This window comes from Sarcophilus harrisii, chromosome 3 (genome assembly GCF_902635505.1).
Source record: "Sarcophilus harrisii chromosome 3, mSarHar1.11, whole genome shotgun sequence".
NCBI lineage: Eukaryota > Metazoa > Chordata > Mammalia > Dasyuromorphia > Dasyuridae > Sarcophilus > Sarcophilus harrisii.
The window spans coordinates 565,328,763-565,347,794 of record NC_045428.1 but is presented as its reverse complement, the minus strand read 5'-3'; the positions used below and the strand labels follow the sequence as shown (position 1 = coordinate 565,347,794).

Sequence of the window (19,032 nt, the reverse complement as noted above, 5' to 3'; positions counted from 1 at the left end):
GATGGAGGAGGAGGGGGTGCCCAAGGTGCCGGCCATGTTTGCAGCCCCTCCCTTCTTCCCATCTTTGGGGTCCCACTCTCCCTTTCCAACAGCCTAGCTTTCCACAGATGCCAGGGAGGTTTGCTCCCCCTGAGCAGCTCATCAGAACAGTTTGCAAATCAGGAGAGGAAATAACAACATTGGGTCTTTGCAAATGTGCCCTAAAAAGGAGAGTTAATACAAAACATCACAGTCCTTGGGATAATCGGGGCTCCGGTTCCTACCAGATTTTCCTGCCAATGTCCCGTCAAACCTCCTCATCCTCAGCGGCTCCTGGCCCGGGCTCTTCTGTCCTTGATGTTGTTTAACGGTTCCAGCTCTGCATCCTCAGCCCACCCAGGCACGAGGTCTGAGGGTGAAACCCATAAGATCGAGGCTTTAGAACTGAAAGGGACTTTAGAGCCCATCGAGTCCAGTTACAGAGAAAGAAAGATTCTGGGAAATTTGGACACTTAACCACGGTCACACAGATAGTAAATGTTAGAAGCTGAATTTGAACACAAATCTTCAGGCTCTAGAACCAGGGCTCACTCATCTGTACCACAGGAAGAAGTCAAGGAGTGCATTTAACTGGAAGAAGACCCACTTTGTTCGTTAGAAGGCCTGTATTTCTCCCACTGACTGTGTCTCCTCGCACTATAATACTAATGGGGCTCATTTCTATCATCCCTTTAAAAATGTACAGCACGTCAGCCTGGTGAGTCAGGGAGGTCCCGTACTATTACCTCCATTTCACAGGCGATGAAAGGGAGGCTTCAACAGGTGAAATGTTTCACCCGCAGCCAGTGTAGGTTGGTAATGGGGAACACAAGTTCTCCTAACTCCAGGAGGTCCAATGTTCTTTGTACCTTATATGTAAATAACTCTGGGTCTCAGTTTCTTTTTTTTTTAATAAAAATTGCATTAAATGGCTTCCAAGGCACTTCCAGGACTAAATCTATAACCTATGGCCTTATAAGAGGTCAGATCAGGGGAATCACCAGGATGGGAACCGGAGCCACAGGAGAGTTGCCTGCCCCGTGCCCTCCAGCAGCAATATTGGCTCTGGTTTGATCAATGTTCCCCAAGCAAGGGGTGGAGAGTGATCTGTAGCAGGGCGGAAGCCAGGACGTGGTATATGGTGACCAGCCAGGACAGAGTCTAGAGAGAGCTTGTGCTCATTCCTCACCAATCAGGACTGCTCCAGGGGGCTTTAAAAGATTGCAAGCTCAGTCTAAGTCAGCACTATAATACGGCCTCCCAGAAATCGAATGTGATTTTGTGCTGCACCAAGAAAATCATAGTTTTCAGAAATAAGGAGGAATGTCTCCTCCCTTTCATGGTTAAACTCCTCAAGAAAGCATCTACCCCGGGTGCCCCCACTTTCCTCACTCACTTCTAATCACTCTGCAGCGGGACTTCCCGCCACAGCTTTCAACTGAAACTGTTCGTTCCCAAGTCACCAATTCTCCTATAACTGCCTGATCTAATGGCCTTCTCTCGATCCCAATCCTTCCCGACCTCTCTGCAGCATCAGACCCCACTGACTGCTTTCTTCTCATCAGCTTCTCCCTAAATTTTCATCCCACTGTTCTCCCCTTATTCTCTCATCTGTCCGTCCTTCCCGTTCTCCTTTGCCAACTCTTCATGCGGCTCACACACACCGTGGGCTCTCTTCTGGACCATCCCCTCTTTTCTCTCTATACTATTTCCTTTAGTGATCTTGACTCCCGTGGATTCAATCATAACCAGGCGAATGATTCCCAGATGTTTATATCCGGCCATAGTGTCATTCCCACGCCAGTCCCACCCCACCTTTGGGCATCTCAAAGTGAACGTCACAAAGGTATCAAAAATTCAGCACCTCCAAAACAAAACTCATCATCTTGCCCCTCCCTGACCGTCCCCTTTTCCCACCTTCCCTCTTACTGTCAAGGTGACCACTGTCTGTCTTCCCTTGGCGTTATTACTGATTTCTTCCTTACACCCACTCCCATATCCCATCAGTTGGCAAGTCTTGTCATTTCTACCTCATACGTGCATCCTTGTCTCCACTCACCCAATCACAGGCCACCCTCTCTCGTCCACATTATGGCAATGTCCTTTTAACCGATCTCCCACAAATTTCTTCTCACTCCAATTCATTCTCCATTTGGTTAACAACATATAGATCCGACCACATCAATCCTCTGATCAATGAGCTTCAGAGGCTCCTTTAGTCAATTGTTTCTAACATGGTCGGCTTTTCACGACCCTGTTTGAGGTTTTCTGGGCAGAGTGGTGGGCCATTTTCTTCTCCAACTCATTTTACAGATGAGGAAACTGAGGTAAATGGGGTTAAGTGACTTGCCCAGAGTCACTGAGCTAGTAAGCATCTGAGGCCAGAGGTCCAGCACTCTTTACTCTGCCACCCAGTTGTTCCAAATATCTCTGGGATCAAGGATTAAATCCTTTGTTTGGCATGGAAAGCTCTTCCTAAGCTAATCATTTCCTACTTTTCCAGTCCTCTTATTCTCATCCCCCCATTCCATGTAGTGGTGATGGCCTGCCTGAAACTCCAACTCCCATCTCTACCTTTGCACTAGCCGTCTACCACCCTTGAAGGACCCTAATCCCTCGTCTTCATCTTAGTTTCTCCTACTGCCTTCAAGATTCAACTCAGATCCTACCTTCTGTGGGAGGCCATCCTAGGTGCCCCCCACCTGCAGGTATTTTTGTCACCCAGAATATCTTCCATAGCCTCTTTCTGTCTTGGCTCTCTCTTCCTCTTCCTATCTCTCTGTCTCTCAGTTTCTGTCTCTCTCTGTCTTTCTGTCTCTCCCTCAAATATCTCTCTCTCTCTCTCTGTCTCTCTCTGTCTCTCTCCCTCAAATATCTCTTTCTGCCTCTGTCTCTGTCTCTCTCCATCTCTGTCTCTCTGTCTCCCTCTCTGAATCCTTCTCTCTCTCTCTGTCTAGCTATCTATCTTTGTGTGTCTCTATCCTTCCCCCTTTTCCTGTCTCTGCCTCTCTTTGTGTGTCTCTCTCCATATATCACTGTGCCCACCTAGTTGTTTACACATTGTCTCCTCCCACCTAGAATTGAGGCTCTTTGAAGGCAGGAGACAAGGATCAGCTTTGTGGTATTCCTGACACTTAACCCACAGTAAGAAACCAAATGCTTGTTGACTTAATAGTCTCACTGTTCTCTGACAGGCAGATCATGGTTGGATTGCTGCATTCAGTTCCAAGTAACCTAATTTAGCAAAGGCATTGATAAGTCAAATTGAGGGGAGATATCTGGGCTGGGAAGGGTCTTTAGTCCATGTCATATAAGGAGAATGACCAGGATCGTGCCATATCAGGATCCACTGAAGAACCTGGGAACATTTGGCTTGCAGAATGACTGAATCTCTATTGTCATGACTGCTGTCTATAGAAAGGCAATGTGATGTAGTCCATAGGGTCATGGGCTGGGAATCAGGAAGATCTGAGTTCAAATTCCAACTCACCAGCTGGGTAAACCTGGCCAATCGTAACCTCTCTGGTCCTTGGCTACTTCATCTATAAAAGGAGGGAGGGGAGTGGATAGAGATCACCTTTGGCGATCTCAAACTGTCATTTCTAGGTCCTTCCTCGGTCTAAATCTGTGACCACTTGATCTCTGAGCCTGTGTTTGAGAGTGTGAGATACGGAAGAGGAATAGGGCAGAACTTGGCTCAATGTGACAATTAATGGAGAAGAAAATGGCAAACTGCTCCAGAGTCCTCAAAAATTGGGTCACAAAGAGTCAGACACAACTTGATGACCCCAATTAATGATGGCTCAAAAATGGAATGGGCAGCTTCAAGAGGTGTCTCCCTGCCCCCGCCACTGAAGATCCCTTATGTTTGTTATAAAGTAAATCCTTTTTTAGGATCTGAGTCAGATGGTTCCCAAATTGGAAATTCTACCACCTGGAGGCACCATGGTTTCTGGATCTCATGGTAGACAGTAGTACAGGGATTGTCAGGCCCAACTTCTTCATTCTTCAGAGGGAAACTGAGGCCCATACAGAAGCATCTTGCACAAGATCACACAAATTAGTCCAGGTGGAATTCGCTCTTCTGACTCTGATTCCAGGGCACTCCTCTAATGGGGGAAAGTAGAAGAGGACAGCAGTAGGCTTGTCCTAGAGCGAGGTTCCCCAGTGAGATTGGGAATCAGGAGACCTCTACTCACTCACTATGAATCCTCAGACATGTCCCCACCTTTCTCTGAACCTCAATTTTCTCATCTGTAAAATCTGGCTGCTTGTTCTTTCCACTTCACAGATCTTGATAGATCTTATCTATAGATAGATAGAGTCATTTTGATAGATCAATGCAAAAAATATTTTGATGACTATTATGATAAAATTGGTTTCTTTTGTAATATTATGTGTTTTGTTTTATGCATTGAAGAACATGATTCTGAGAAGGGGTCCCCTGATGTCACCAGACATCCATAGGAACAGACAATCATTAAAAAACCCTTCATATGAGACTGTAAGTTCCATAAGGGAAAGGATTGTCTTATCTAAACATACGAAGCTTAGCTATGTGTTATCTCCCTCCATTAGGATGGAAGATCCTTGAGAGTATAAACTACCTCACCTGTAATTTTGTATCCCCCAACAAACAGTATATGCTCAATATATGCTCTTATCACTCCTTCACTTGTCTCCTGGGTTAAGCATCCCTCCCATCTGTCCCAAGCCCCGTGAGCTCCTGGCAAGGGCACCTGGGAAAGGCAAGCAGCGATGGCTGGACACCAACCCCCACCAGCAGAGCAGCGCAAACAGTGATAAACTGCCTGGCTGTGGAGATGACTCTCTCCTCACAAAGGGCCCAGGACTGAACACAGAGACCATTTTCCTGAGAGGAGCCGGGCTTTCCAAGTGCCTCATTAGCACACATTTCAACAACACTTTGGAGCTTTCAGAGGCTTTGGGGGCATTTTTATTAGGGCTGCCTGGCCACGGCCCCCATTCTCCATGGTCGGAACGGGCAGCTAGGTACTGAGGGCTTGGACAGCAGCCCAGGGCACAGGCCCCTGAACCAGGTGGGCTGAAGGAAGCCAAAGTCCTCATCCCCAGTCTTTGCGGATCATCTCAGAGGCTCATACTCTTCCATTTCCTTAGGGTTTACATAATCTGTACCCAGAGTTATTTTTTTTAACTAGACAATCAAAAATCTATATCAGAGAAGAGCTATAAATAAGATCCATAAACACTTTCCTCAGTCAATCAAAAAACATTTATTAGACATCAACTACATGTCAGAGATTGTTCCACTAATAAAAGCTAGCATTTATATAGTTTCTATAAAATCTTCTTTGGTCCAAACAATAGCCTTGGTTGTTGATATCATCACCCTGATATTCTTATAATAATATCAAATCTGTTGTCATCATTACAATAGTGTCAGTCCTGCTATCATTATCCCCATTTTACAGAGAACTTGAGAGAGGTCAAGTTAATTGTCCAAGGTCACATCGTTAAGTCTAAGGTAAAATTTCAACTGAGATTTTCTGGGCGAATTCGCGCTGGTCTATCCATCAATGCACCAAGCCACCTAGCTGCCTAGAGCTGGCGACATAGGGACAAAAATAAAATAAACCTAGTTTTCAAGGCATTTACATTCTACTGAGGAGATTCAGCATATTCACAAATAAGTAAATCTTAGACTGAATAAATGCACAGTAATCTGGCAAAGGCCAGCTAGGTGATACAGTAGGTCTAGAGTCAGGAGGACCTGAGTTCAAATCTGGCTACTTAACACTTCCTAGCTGTGTGATCCTGGGCAAGTCACTTAACCCCAATTGCCTCATGGAAGAAATATATATATATACATATATATATATATATACATATATATATATATATGATAATTGCCAGGGATAGATTGAAGAAGAAAGAAACTGGACTCCAGGAGACCAATTAGCAGATTTCTGCAAGTCTGGGAGGAAGGTGATAAGGACCAAAACTAGACAATTGTGTCTGGAGTAGAGAGAAAGGGATAAGAGAATTTGTGTGAAGGTAAAATCAACAGCTATGAGAAGTAGGTGAATGAGGGTAAGCGGGTGGCTCCTAGGCTGCAAGTTGGAGGAGTTAGAGAAATGGATGGTCGGTGCCCTACAAGAAACAGGGAGGTTTAGGGGAAGGATAATGCATCTGTCTTTGAGATGCTGAGATGTCTAAGGGGCATCCAGGTGGAGAAGGCTGGGGCTCAATGGAGACTTAGGAATCATCTGCATAAAAATGTGTAGTTGAACCTTTGAGAACTGAGAGGATCACCAAAGGGCAGAGTACAGAAGAAAGAGAGGAGGGAATCATTGACAAAACCTCTGCCTAGAGGCTGGGACACAGATGGTGACTCTGCAGAGAAGAGGGAGAAGGATCAGTCAGAGGGACAAAGAGCCCTACCAAGGGGGTCTGGGAGGAGGGTGTGGTCAACTAGTGTTAAACACCGCATGGAGAGCAAGAAGACAAGGACCCAGAAAAGGCCCTTGGAATTTTTCAGGAAGTTGCTCAGATAGTTAAGTGGAAACCATGGGATAAAACCAGGTCATCTGTTGCCAAATCTGTAGTTCCCATCCTTCTCTCAGCCAAACTAGACTGCCCCATAGTCTTCCCACCCTTCTTGACCTGGCCCTTTGCTTTCCCTTCCTGTGCCTGGGATAAACTCTCTATCTTTATCCATTAAATCCATTTCACTTTAAAGCACAACAGCCCCTCTTTTCTATCGCACCTGTACATCCAACCAGGCGAATTTCATCTCTCATGTCTAAAGGTACTTTGCCTCGATTTCACCTTTGAATTTATTACCCATTTTAAAATCAGGATTGTTCTAGAGCCAGAGCTGATGGTTAAATTTTCAGGGTGAGTGTTAAGTAATGGAGAGAGTACAAATTAAACTTAAAAGTGTATTGGGCATACAATTTTTCCCTTGGAGAGCCGGTTGTTAAACACTTACCAGCACATCATACACAGTTATATGTAGACTTGTTCTTCCCATCCACAATTACTGGGTCACCTCAGAAACCGTCTAGCCCAGCCCCCCTCAGTTTCCATGAGGAAACAAGCTAAGTGACTCGCCAAAGACAGGGGAGTTTTAAATAGGTGGGAATTGAATTCAGATCCTCAGACTACAAATCCATCCATCCTTCTATTTCACCGTCTCTGTTATCATCAGCACCCGGCACAGTGCTTTGAACACAATTACTACATCACATCATTCCTGATATATTCCTAAATAATTGACCTGAATTTTAAAACCAATTTTCACTGATGTAGAAACTGAGGTTCAAAAGAGCCCAGGATTTAGGGAGTCGGGACTAGAATCCACATCTTTGGCTTCCAAGTTCAAGACTCCCTTGCTTCCTGTCTCTCTCACACTACTTAGAGTCTTGTTACAACAGGGAGAGGAGCATCGGCGAATCAACATTAATTCCGATTTGTGATCACTTCAAGGGGCCGAGTAAACAAATGAGAGCCATGTGAAGGGTTGCTGGGGACAGGGTGAACCCATTTACCAGAGCCGACAGATTCCCAGCACTTTATAGACTTTCCCTCTCCCCTGACTTCCTAGAGGGAAAAAAAGAAAAGAAGAGAAAAGTCACCATTTTTAGTCCGAAAAATTAGGACTCTCCCCTCTGAGAAGACAAAGAGAATGTGATCAAAGTCCATGACCATGAAAGGTGTTTGAGAGCCAGTGAACATAGGCTTGCTTGCCAAATCCCATATTCAAGAGCAAGGGCCTCCCCAGGAAGCCGGATGGACGCAGTTTTCAGGAAATCAAAGGCTGTTCTACTTACTCAGTGGGGAGTAACCATAGGAGACTTGTTACCCGGAGGGGTTGTGCAGGATAGAAATAGAAGCATGTTCAAGAATAGGTTGGAGAGATTCCCGGACAATAGACATAGAATGAGTTTTATCCCATTACTGTTACTTCCCTTCCGACTGGACGGCTTCAGATCGTGGGCCCATAGATTCAGATCAAGAAGAGATGGCAAAGGTCATTTAGTAAAAACCTCTCGTTTTACACGTGAAGAAATTGGGTCCCAAATTAGCGAAGAAACTCATCCAAACTCATACAAATGGGAGCAAGCAAAGGGTCTACATTTGAATTCAGAATATCTCACTCCAAACCCAGCCCTCTGCTTACTTATTCCCAGTATGCTATGCTGCTTTCTAAGAAGCCTTCCATGCCCGGCATCTCCCCTCCAGCTTATAACCAGGGCCGAGCCTGCTCAGCTTCCTAAAGCAGAAGTCTCCATGGTGTTAAAGGAAGCTAGAAACGTTCCTTCAATTCATTCATCCAACAGCATTTTTAAATCGCCTTCTATGTTCCCTGCCTCGAGCTTATATTCTAAGCACAATTTTGTAAGAACAACTCCAGCCTTTAAAACTGGCATTCTGATTGGCAATCATGCTCTGCCTGGAAATGCCCATTAAGAAGACTGAGTAGCTCTTGGGCTGGCACTTTGTGGGGCCGATGAGCTCTGACCTCCTGGGTTCTAAGGACCCTTCCAGCTCTGACATCCCGGGCTCTAAGGGCCCACCCAGCTCTGACCTCCTGGGTTCTAAGGGCCCTCCTGGCTCTGACCTCCTGTGTTCTGAGAGCCCCTCCCAGCGCTGATATCCTGGGTTCTAAGGGCCCTCCCAGCTCAGACATCCCAGGTTCTAAAGGCCCTCCCAGCTCAGACATCCTATGTTCTAAGGGCCCTCCCAGCTCAGACATTCTGTGTTCTAAGGGCCCTCCCAGCTCAGACATCCCAGGTTCTAAAGCCCCTCCCAGCTCAGACATCCTATGTTCTAAGGGCCCTCCCAGCTCAGACATTCTGTGTTCTAAGGTGACTATCAGTTCTCACATTCCATGTCTGAAGGACCTTTCCAGATCCAACATCCTATATTCAAACATTCCATATTCTTTTTTTAATTCTATTAAAGTTTTTTATTTACTGAGCAGGACCAGGAGATTATTATTTACTTCAACAACAATACTATATGATGATCAATTCTGGCTCTCTTCATGGCTCTCTTCAGCAATGAGATGAACCAAATCAGTTCCAATAGAGCAGTAATGAACTGAACCAGCTACACCCAGGAAAAGAACTCTGGGAGATGACTAAGAACCATTACATAGAATTCCCAATCCCTCTATTTTTGTCTGCCTGCACTTTTGATTTCCTTCACAGGCTAATTGTACAATGTTTCAGAGTCCGATTCTTTTTGTACAGCAAAATAACTGTTTGGATATGTATACGTACATTGTATTTAATTTATACTTTAATATATTTAACATGTATTGGTCAACCTGCCATCTGGAGGAGGGATTGGGGGGAAAGAGGGGAAAAATTGGAACAAAAGCTTTGGCAATTGTCAATGCTGAAAAATTACCCATGTATATGTCTTGTAAATAAAAAGCTATAATAAAAAAATTATTTACAAGACATATGCATAGATAATTTTTCAACATTGACCCTTGCAAAACTTTCTGTTCCAAATTTTTCCCTCCTTCCCTCACCCCTTCCCCTAAATGGCAGGTAGTCCAATACATGTTAAATATGCTAAAATATATGTTAAATCCGATGTCTGGATACAGATTTATATAGTTATGTTGCTGCACAAGAAAAATCAGATCTAGAAGGAAAAAAACCTGCAAAAGAAAACAAAATGCAAGCAAACATCAACAGAAAGAGTGAAAATGCTCTATTGTGAACCACATTCAGTTCCCACAGTCCTCTCTCTGGGCATAGATGGCTCTCTCCGTCACTGAACAATTGGAACTGTTTTGAATCACCTCACTGTGAAGAGAGTCGAAACATTTCATATTCTAAGGCTCCTTCCTACTTTCAGAACCCATGACTCAGAGACATCTTTGTCCAGTAGCACAGACTTAGGTGTTCAGGGAGCTAGGACACCGAACCCACCCTCTCTGCAGACCTATGCTGGGGCTTCCATGGCCCCTGCTGCCCCCCAAGTCCAGCCCCGTTTCTCTGAACCTTATTGTGGCCAGCCAAGGCTCGATTCAGGATTTCTGATCCCTGTGTACTTTTGTCTGCAATAACATAATGACTTGCCTTTCTGAAAAACCATCAGTGCTGGTAAACTCCTGCCGCTAACCTACATTACACTGATCTCTCCCTAAACCTTTGCAGTTATTAATAGTTTATTGATCGCGGCCCACTGCTAGTGAAAAGAAACCCCTGCCCAGCCCCCTGTTATCTGTAGATGGTCTGCTAACCAGTCAGCAGATCAATGCCACTCAATTCCTGGGGAAAAGAGCTCTCTGGGAGGCTTAATCCACTTTAAGGGGAGCAGCCGAGGCAGAAGCTGGGATTAGAGACAGAGAGCCAGGCTGCAACCAAAGCAGGCGGGCCCTGGATACAGTGAAGCCTGTAGGAAGGAGGGAGAGGAAAATGTGACTGGAACTCTGTGGGCTGGCCTGGGACAGCTCTGCCAGGCAAACGGCCATGTTTTCACATATGTTTTCTTCTCCCCCTCCTCCAACAGGAATCAGAACAATGTATAACTAGGCTGGGCAAAGATCTGACTGTCAAATGCCCTCCAACCCCACCGTCCCAAACACTTCTCCTCGACCACCACTCCCCTGTAGCAACTGCCTTCCCCTGTTAGAATATAAGCTCATGGGGGGCACGGACTGGCTTTGTCTTTGTGTTCTGTTTCTTAGCATGTGCCTGGGTACGTGGCAAGTCCCCAATATTCATTCATTCATTCATTCATTCTACAGCTGCATTATACTGTAGAAGTCAGCTCTGTATCTGTGTCACCTACATATCACCTGTACATCTACTAATTACCTACAAATGTTACCTGTATATGTATTACTTCCTTACATGCCTGTATGTGTATATACAGAGAGAGAGAAAAAAAGACAGAGAGAGAGAAAGGCAGAGAGACAGAGACAGAGAGAAGAAAAAGAGACAGAAAACAGAGAAGGGAAAGATAGAACAGAGAGAAGAGCAAGAGAGACAGAGAGAGAAGAGAGACAGAGAACAGAGAAGAGTAAGGGAGAACAAAAGGAAGAGCAAGAGACAGAAGAGAGAAGAGAAAGAGAAACAGAAGAACAAGAGAGAAAAGAGAAAGAGAAAAAAAGAGCGAGTGTGTGGATGTATAAGAGCAGCTGGGTGGATAGAGCATCAGCCTTGGAGTCAGGAAGACTCTTCTCTGTGTCACACTAGCCAAATCACTTAATAACCCAATTTGCTTCAGTTTCCTCATCTATCAAATGAATTAGAGAAGGAAATGGCAAACAACTCCAGTATCACTGCCAAGAAAACCCCAAATGGAGTCATGAAGAGTCAGACACATTTGAAAAGTCACTGAACAACCACAAAATATCTATGTATCTGTACTCTATGTCTCAAATATATAATTATTAATAAATACATATTCACATTGTGTCTTTGTATACTGGCTAATTTCTATTTCCATTCTGTGATTATACCACTCCCCTACCTCTCACCTAGCACTTTGATCATATATCAAAGGGCATTTAGCAGAGAACTCCACAAAAAGCCTATGCTTGCATCCCTCATCTCCACACGTCACCATCCCTCGCCCGTGTTCCTTTCTGCAGCTCCTCACGGGTGACTTCCTTTCTGCCATCCCTTGCCTTTGCACACCTTCCTTTGTGCTCGGAGTGTTCTCCTTCCTCACTTCTGTTTCTTCAAATGCCAGTTTCTTTCCCAGCTCGGCCCAAGCTCCCCTTCCCACAGGAGGCCTTTCCTGATCTCCAGCTCCAGCAACTCCTTCCCCTGCCAATAATTCTCTTGCATTATATTTCTGTGATCCTTATCTTGCATGTCCTCTGGCCTGGAGAAAGAGCAACTTGCCTCAGAGCCAGAAGGAACCGTATTCAAGTTCTACCTATGATGGCTAATGGCCGTGTGATCTTGGATAGGTCATTTAATTTCTCAGCGCTCAAGGCAACTCTCTATTATCTCAGAGGAGATTCCATCCCCATTGGTAAAAGTAATTTCCTCACCCGGGAATTCCCTACTATAGTAAAGTCACAGATTAAGGATAGGAACTGGTTCATTTTTGCATTTACACATCCAAGACCCAGCACAATATGTGTCACATAGTAGGTACTTTTTAATAAGTGTTTGTCATTTGCTTGATTATTTGATCAATATCTTGTACGTCAATCATTCACCTGCATTCATCATCCACCTTTCAGCCACACCCACATCCCAGTCATACATATGTATATTACTTGGGTCCATGTGCCACCTGTGTACTTATCAATCAGCGTTCCCCATCAGCCATCTGTCCATCACCTGCACAACACAAATCAACCACACGGGAGTCTCCAGAGCCCATACTGATGGAGCACCTGAGCTCTATAAATAATACAGACGCGGGGACCGTCTATGTTGGTGGCAGGTAACCGGATGCTCTGGACATCTGTGATCAGTATTTGCACTGATGACATGTGAATAGTGGGGATACTAGAGAGAGAAAATGTAGTGTTTGATGGAAATGACAACGCTTTTGGAGTCAGAGGACCTGGGTTCGAATCCCAGCCCTGTCACTGTCTCTGACCTCAGAGAAATCACTTACCCTAGTCAAGTTTCCCTGCCTCAGTTTCCTCAGGTACAAAGTGAAAGGTTCTGAGATCTCCTTTAGTTCAAAATGTATTGTCTCTCCCTAAATGAGACCTTCATGTATCACTTGAGTGTATCTAGGCAGTTGTCACTCACGGGTATCATTAGAAGCCACATTGCCTCTAGGTCACCTGTGTGGGCCAGTCTGGGTCACCATCTGGGTGACTGCCAGGGTAGTCGGCCCTTGTTGGGTGACTTGGACGGCTTGGCCGGGACACAGGCTCTGAGCCCCAGGGAGACGGAGCTTCTCCACTACAAGAAGTAGGATTCTCAGACAGCATCAGGGATGACGTGCAACCTTACAATAGTCCTTCCTGCCAGGAAGAGAGGTCCTACCCCCCCCCCGGCCACAAGCCGCTGTATCAGGGTTCCGTCGCTCCTTAAAGGGGAGACTGTTTGGCTGGAGCTGCAGAACAAAGGATGAAAAGGAAGACTTCAGGTGGGGAGTTCACCCAGAGAACAGTGAGTCACCAGGAAAGGAGCAGGAAGATGAAGAAGGAAAGCAAGATACACAGCTCAGTCAGAAGTGGGGAAGAGTTAAGATGAAGTGGCTGATAACAAGCTGGCTCAGTCCTGCAGACTCTCCTGAGGGAGAAGAGGGGGCGGGGAGCAGGGGAGGGAGGAGTGTAGGGGGGCTGCCTGGATGCCAAGGGGAGGCTTGGGGAGGGAGATGGAAGGGAACCTGCTTCCTCCTGCTCACGGCAGGCAAGGGATTGGAGGAAGGAAAAGGAGGAGAAAATAAGTCAGAGATTGGACTCCCCCAGGAGCCAAGGGTCACCCCACAGAGCTGGGCTTTGGGATCCTGAGCCCCCAGACACTCACTGTCTTTATGACTTTGGGCAGATCATTTTCCCTAAGTGCATCAAAGAACAACAGGGGCCTCCAATCTCTGACCTCCTGGGTTCTAAGGGCCCTCCCAGCTCTGACCTCCTGGGTTCTAAGGGCCATCCCAGCTCTGACATTTCATGTTCTAACTTCTCTCTAACCATGTTCTAACTCCCTTCACTCTGTGCTTTGACCTCTTAGGTTACTGGTTTGGGTTCTTGTCTTGGTGGGGAGGTTGGAGAGGGGGGAGAAGGCCCAGAATAGTGATCCACCCTATAGAGGGGCCTGGAAGAGCCGAGCAGATGGACAAGAAGGAGCCCCTACTCCCTGCTTCTGGGCCCTGCAGTGCCTGCTGAGGCTCCATATCCCTCCCCTCCCATGTTCTCTGGTAACCCTTCAGGGACCCTCCTGGCCCTAATCTTCATGCTTTCCTTTCTTTTCTCTCTTCTTCCTCCTCCACATCCCCAGGCTGCCAGAGGTCCGGATCTCAGACAACGGGCCCTACGAGTGCCACGTGGGCATCTATGACCGAGCCACGAGGGAAAAGGTGGTCCTGGCTTCGGGAAACATCTTCCTCAACGTCATGTGTAAGTAACATGCGGAGAAGGGGAAAGCAGGAAGAGGAGGTCGGGACGTCTGCTGCCCAGAGGCTGGTTCTGGAGGAGCTGGAGCTGTGCCTCCTGCCAGCCTGTGGGAAGGAGAATGTCCTGCGACGGTCTCTGTAGAACTCCTCTAGTCCCTCTGCCCAGACTCAGGAGTGGGGTGGGGGTGAAGGGCTAGAAAGAGAACGGGAGGGTCTGCAGCAAGTCTGGCCTTGCTGAGCCCTCCACCTGTCACCTTCTGCCCCTTGTAATCTTTTTTTTTCCTTTTTTTTTTTATTTAATAGCCTTTTATTTACAGGTTATATGCATGGGTAACTTTACAGCATTAACAATTGCCAAACCTCTTGTTCCAATTTTTCACCTCTTACCCCCCCACCCCCTCCCCTAGATGGCAGGATGACCAGTAGATGTTAAATATATTAAAATATAAATTAGATACACAATAAGTATACATGACCAAATGTTATTTTGCTGTAGAAAAAGAATCAGACTCTGAAATATTGCACAATTAGCTTGTGAAGGAAATCAAAACTGCAGGTGGGCATAAATATAGGGATTGGGAATTCAATGTAATGGTTTTTAGTCATCTCCCAGAGTTCTTTTTCTGGGCATAGCTAGTTCAGTTCATTACTGCTCCATTAGAAATGATTTGGTTGATCTCGTTGCTGAGGATGGCCTGGTCCATCAGAACTGGTCATCATATAGTATTGTTGTTGAAGTATATAATGATCTCCTGGTCCTGCTCATTTCACTCAGCATCAGTTCGTGTAAGTCTCTCCAGGCCTTTCTGAAATTATCCTGTTGGTCATTTCTTACAGAACAGTAATATTCCATAATATTCATATACCACAGTTTATTCAGCCATTCTCCAACTGATGGACATCCATTCAGTTTCCAGTTTCTAGCCACTACAAAAAGGGCTGCCACAAACATTCGTGCACATACAGGTCCCTTTCCCTTCTTTATAATCTCTTTGGGATATAATCCCAGTAGTAACACTGCTGGATCAAAGGGTATGCACAGTTTGATAACTTTTTGAGCATAGTTCCAAACTACTCTCCAAAATGGTTGGATTCGTTCACAACTCCACCAACAATGCATCAATGTCCCAGTTTTCCCACATCCCCTCCAACAATCATCATTATTTTTTCCTGTCATCTTAGCCAATCTGACAGGTGTGTAGTGGTATCTTAGAGTTGTCTTAATTTGCATTTCTCTGATTAATAATGACTTGGAGCATCTTTTCATATGACTAGAAATAGTTTCAATTTCTTCATCTGAGAATTGTCTGTTCATATCCTTTGACCATTTTTCAATTGGAGAATGGCTTGATTTTTTATAAATTGGAGTTAATTCTCTATATATTTTGGAAATGAGGCCTTTATCAGAACCTTTGACTGTAAAAATATTTTCCCAGTTTATTGCTTCCCTTCTAATCTTGTCTGCATTAGTTTTGTTTGTACAAAAACTTTTCAGTTTGGTATAATCGAAATTTTCTATTTTGTGATCAGTAACGATCTCTAGTTCTTCTTTGGTCATAAAGACCTTCCCCTTCCACAGGTCTGAGAGGTAAACTATCCTGTGTTCCTCTAATTTATTAATAATTTCATTCTTTATGCCTAGGTCATGAACCCATTTTGACCTTTGCCCCTTGTAATCTGAAATGCTCCTCTGTGACTGTCAATGAGCCAGAGCCAGAGAGAGTGACAGACAGATAGACAGACAGAGAGACAGAAAGAGACAGAGAGAGACAAGAAAGAGACAGAGACAGAGACAGAAAGAAAGAGAGACAGAGAGAGAGAGACAGAGAGAGAGACAGAGACAGAGAGACAGAGACAGAGACAGACAGAGACAGAGAGAGAAAGAGAGAAAGAGGGAGGGACAGAAAGAAAGAAGCAGAGGAGAAAGACACGCAGAGAGAAACAGAGAGACTGGGAGGACAGAGATGGGGAGAAGAGACGAAGGTCTCTCTCCTTAGGGGCTTGCCACTTAAAACCCTGCCTTGGTATAACTGAAAAACAAGTGCGTTTTGCTGTCCTTCATTGCTTTCTGACTTCCCTCAGAGACCTTGCGCCCCCTTGGCCCCTCTGCACACTGTATGTGCCAGTTTGTAAGACAGGATGTTTCCCCCATTGGGTGTAAGCTGCTTGGGGCCAGGGGCATCTTCCTCTTGTTCCCATGCTTGGCACGGGGCCTGACACATGGGCACCTGCTGGTTGGTTAAGCCCCACCCCCGGGTGCCAGGCCCTGTGCTGTGTGCTGGGGACAATTGGGAACAAAGCTGTCCTCTCTCTAATCCTTTCTATTCCCCCAGAGGAGGAGGGCCAGCCTCATCTCTCACCTCCACACCTTTGCCTGCACCGTCCCCATGACGCTAACGCCCTCCTCACTTCCTCCCTCCTCACGTCCTCCTCGAGTTTTCCTCGCTTCCCTGAAGCCTCTGACCACCCCTGGTGCCCTCTCTCTGGGACCACTTCCCACTGTTCTCTGCGTATCTTGTGCGTCCATAACGGATTTCTGTGGCATCTCCCACTGGGACACAGGCTGTTCTCGCCCTTTGTTTTGTCCCCGGCAACTGCGCCGTTCCTGGCACCCAGGGATGCTTAAGAAATGATTCAGTAAAAGCTTTCCAACACCTGTTGTGGGCCAGACACGCCGCGGCCTGCAGAAGAACAAAGGTGGAACCCGAACCATCCTTCCCCTCAAGGAGTTTACGTTCTGCTGATGGCAGGACAGGGCTAGAAATAAGGGACGCAACTTGTGCTCAGTCACATTAGCTGTTCTTTCAGTCTTTCAGTCAGTTCTTTCAGTTTATTTATTTAATTTTGTAGAATAAAACAAGTATTTGCATAACATAATATAATTTAAAAATAATTGCCCATGAAATTGCAAATCCATTATGTTCTACTTGCTATTTCTTTTAAATATATAATAAAGTTATCATGTACATTTCTTTTTCCCCTCCCCTCCCCCAAGCATTTATTAAGCACCTACTATGTGCTGAGTACTGGGCTAAGTTCTGAGGATGCAAAGAAAATCAAAGGGCAGAGTCTGCTCCCCAGGGCAGTCCAATGGGAGAGGGAGAAAGGGGAGAGACAAAATGAAACAACCAGGTACAAACAAGCTACAAACAAGATAAATTGGGCTTTATCTCAGAAGAAAGGAGCCAAGATTATCCAGCGCAAAGATTTCTTAAGTTTACAAAACATTTCACAAATATTCTCTCATTGGAGCCTCCCAACAACAGGTAAGTGCTATTAGTATCCCCATTTTATAGATAAGGAAACTGAGGCAGACCAAGGTAAAGTGACTTGCCAGGGTCACACAGCAGTAACCATTGGAGACACAAATTGAACTCAACGCTTCCTGTGTCCCAATCCAAAATTCTACGCCATGAATGTCCCCCCCAGTTCTGTAGTAACACGAAGTGATTTTGAAAGGGGACATTTGCTAGTAATAATAAAAATAATAATAATAATAAGTTTTAAAATTTAAAAATAAATTAAAATAATAATAATAAATAATAAAATAATAATAAAAAATAAAAATAAATTTTTAAAAATCAGGCAGTTTCAAAAAAGAGCCACACTTTGAAGAAGACCAGACAATTTATCAGGGGGAGGTAAGAGGGAGAACATCCGGAGTGTCACATACCCAGTCACAAAGGGGGGGAGACCGAAGTCTCCGCAGGGACAGTGTCGCAAGGAAATTCATGCCACGTGAATGAATGAATGAATGTTGGATGAATGGACTCTGAGCGAATTAATTAATTAAAGTTGAAGGGATGAATTAATGATTATCCAATGAATTATTGAATCACTGCTGAATAAATGCATGAGTGACCGCTGAATAAATGTTGAACAAATGAATGAATGAATGTTGAATGAACGAACAAATGAACTCCGTGAATTTCCTGCCCAGGAACTGGAGCCCGGGCCGTACGGCATAATGACAAGAGAACCAAATCTGTCCTCGGAGAACCTTTGCTGCTTATTATTGGTGTGATCCTGGGCAAGTCTGGCTCTGTTTCCTTACCTGTGAACCGAGGAGTATCAATTAAATTCATTCTAAAGTCCTTTCCAGGGCTAATCTAAGGATCCCATGACCTTATTCTCACCAGTCTTCAGTTCTAAGCAGTAACAGCTGACTCAACTTTTTGTTTGTTTTTTTTGCTGAGACAATTGGGGTTAAGTGACTTGCCCAGGGTCACACAGCTAGGGAATGTTAAGTGTCTGAGGCCAAATTTGAACTCGGGTCCTCCTGACTTGGGGGCTGGGGCTCCATCCACTGCTGACTCAATTATTAAGAAGCAGAAGGAGGCAAATTTAAGGGTCCAACTTCCTTAATACTAAGTACTCTCTACTGGGAGCGGGAGCGAGCTCCCCTGCTCTTCCGGTGTCTCCAAGCAGAGTCTGGTCAAAATTTGTCAGATGAATTTCTTTTTCGAATAAGAGCGGACTTACTACAGGGTGCCCTCCAGCTCTCAAACTCTGTGATAGGGACACCAGAGCAGAGCATATAGAATACTGGCCTGAGCTCGCACAGATCTGAATTCGAATCCCTCCTCTAATATTTTTCTGACCATGTGACTGCATCCTCCCTCAGCCGGTTTTTCACCCATGAGATGGGGGTAATAATCCCTGCTATGTCCACCCTGCTCAAAGGTTGCTCAGAGGAAATGATGGACGGGAGGTCATTTATAAACTCTCACCAACTGTCGGCTCTGCCTTTTGACAGCGTCAGTTAGAGAATGACAAAGTGAGCTCCCAGGGAAGAAGGGGGAAGTTAGTATCCCAGGAAGAGAAAGTCCATCCTCTTTCCCTGGGCCCTGAAGGGCTGTGGGGAGCCGGCCACCGGGGCAGCCAGATCTGGCCCCCTCCCTCTCACCCCCGCAAAGCTCAGGGATGAAAAAGTGAGCTACAGCTGATCACAATTAGTGACAAATCTTCAAATCA

General features: G+C 45.4%; 1 protein-coding gene across 1 annotated transcript in view; it reads left to right on the top strand.

The window, feature by feature from the left end:
* Positions 1–19,032, top strand: part of IGSF21 (immunoglobin superfamily member 21) — a 383,587-nt gene that overhangs the window by 301,185 nt on the left and 63,370 nt on the right. The window contains exon 4 of the mRNA XM_031961546.1: positions 13,944–14,062. Coding sequence (XP_031817406.1) covers positions 13,944–14,062 — 119 coding nt within the window. The remainder of the gene's footprint in view (positions 1–13,943; positions 14,063–19,032) is intronic.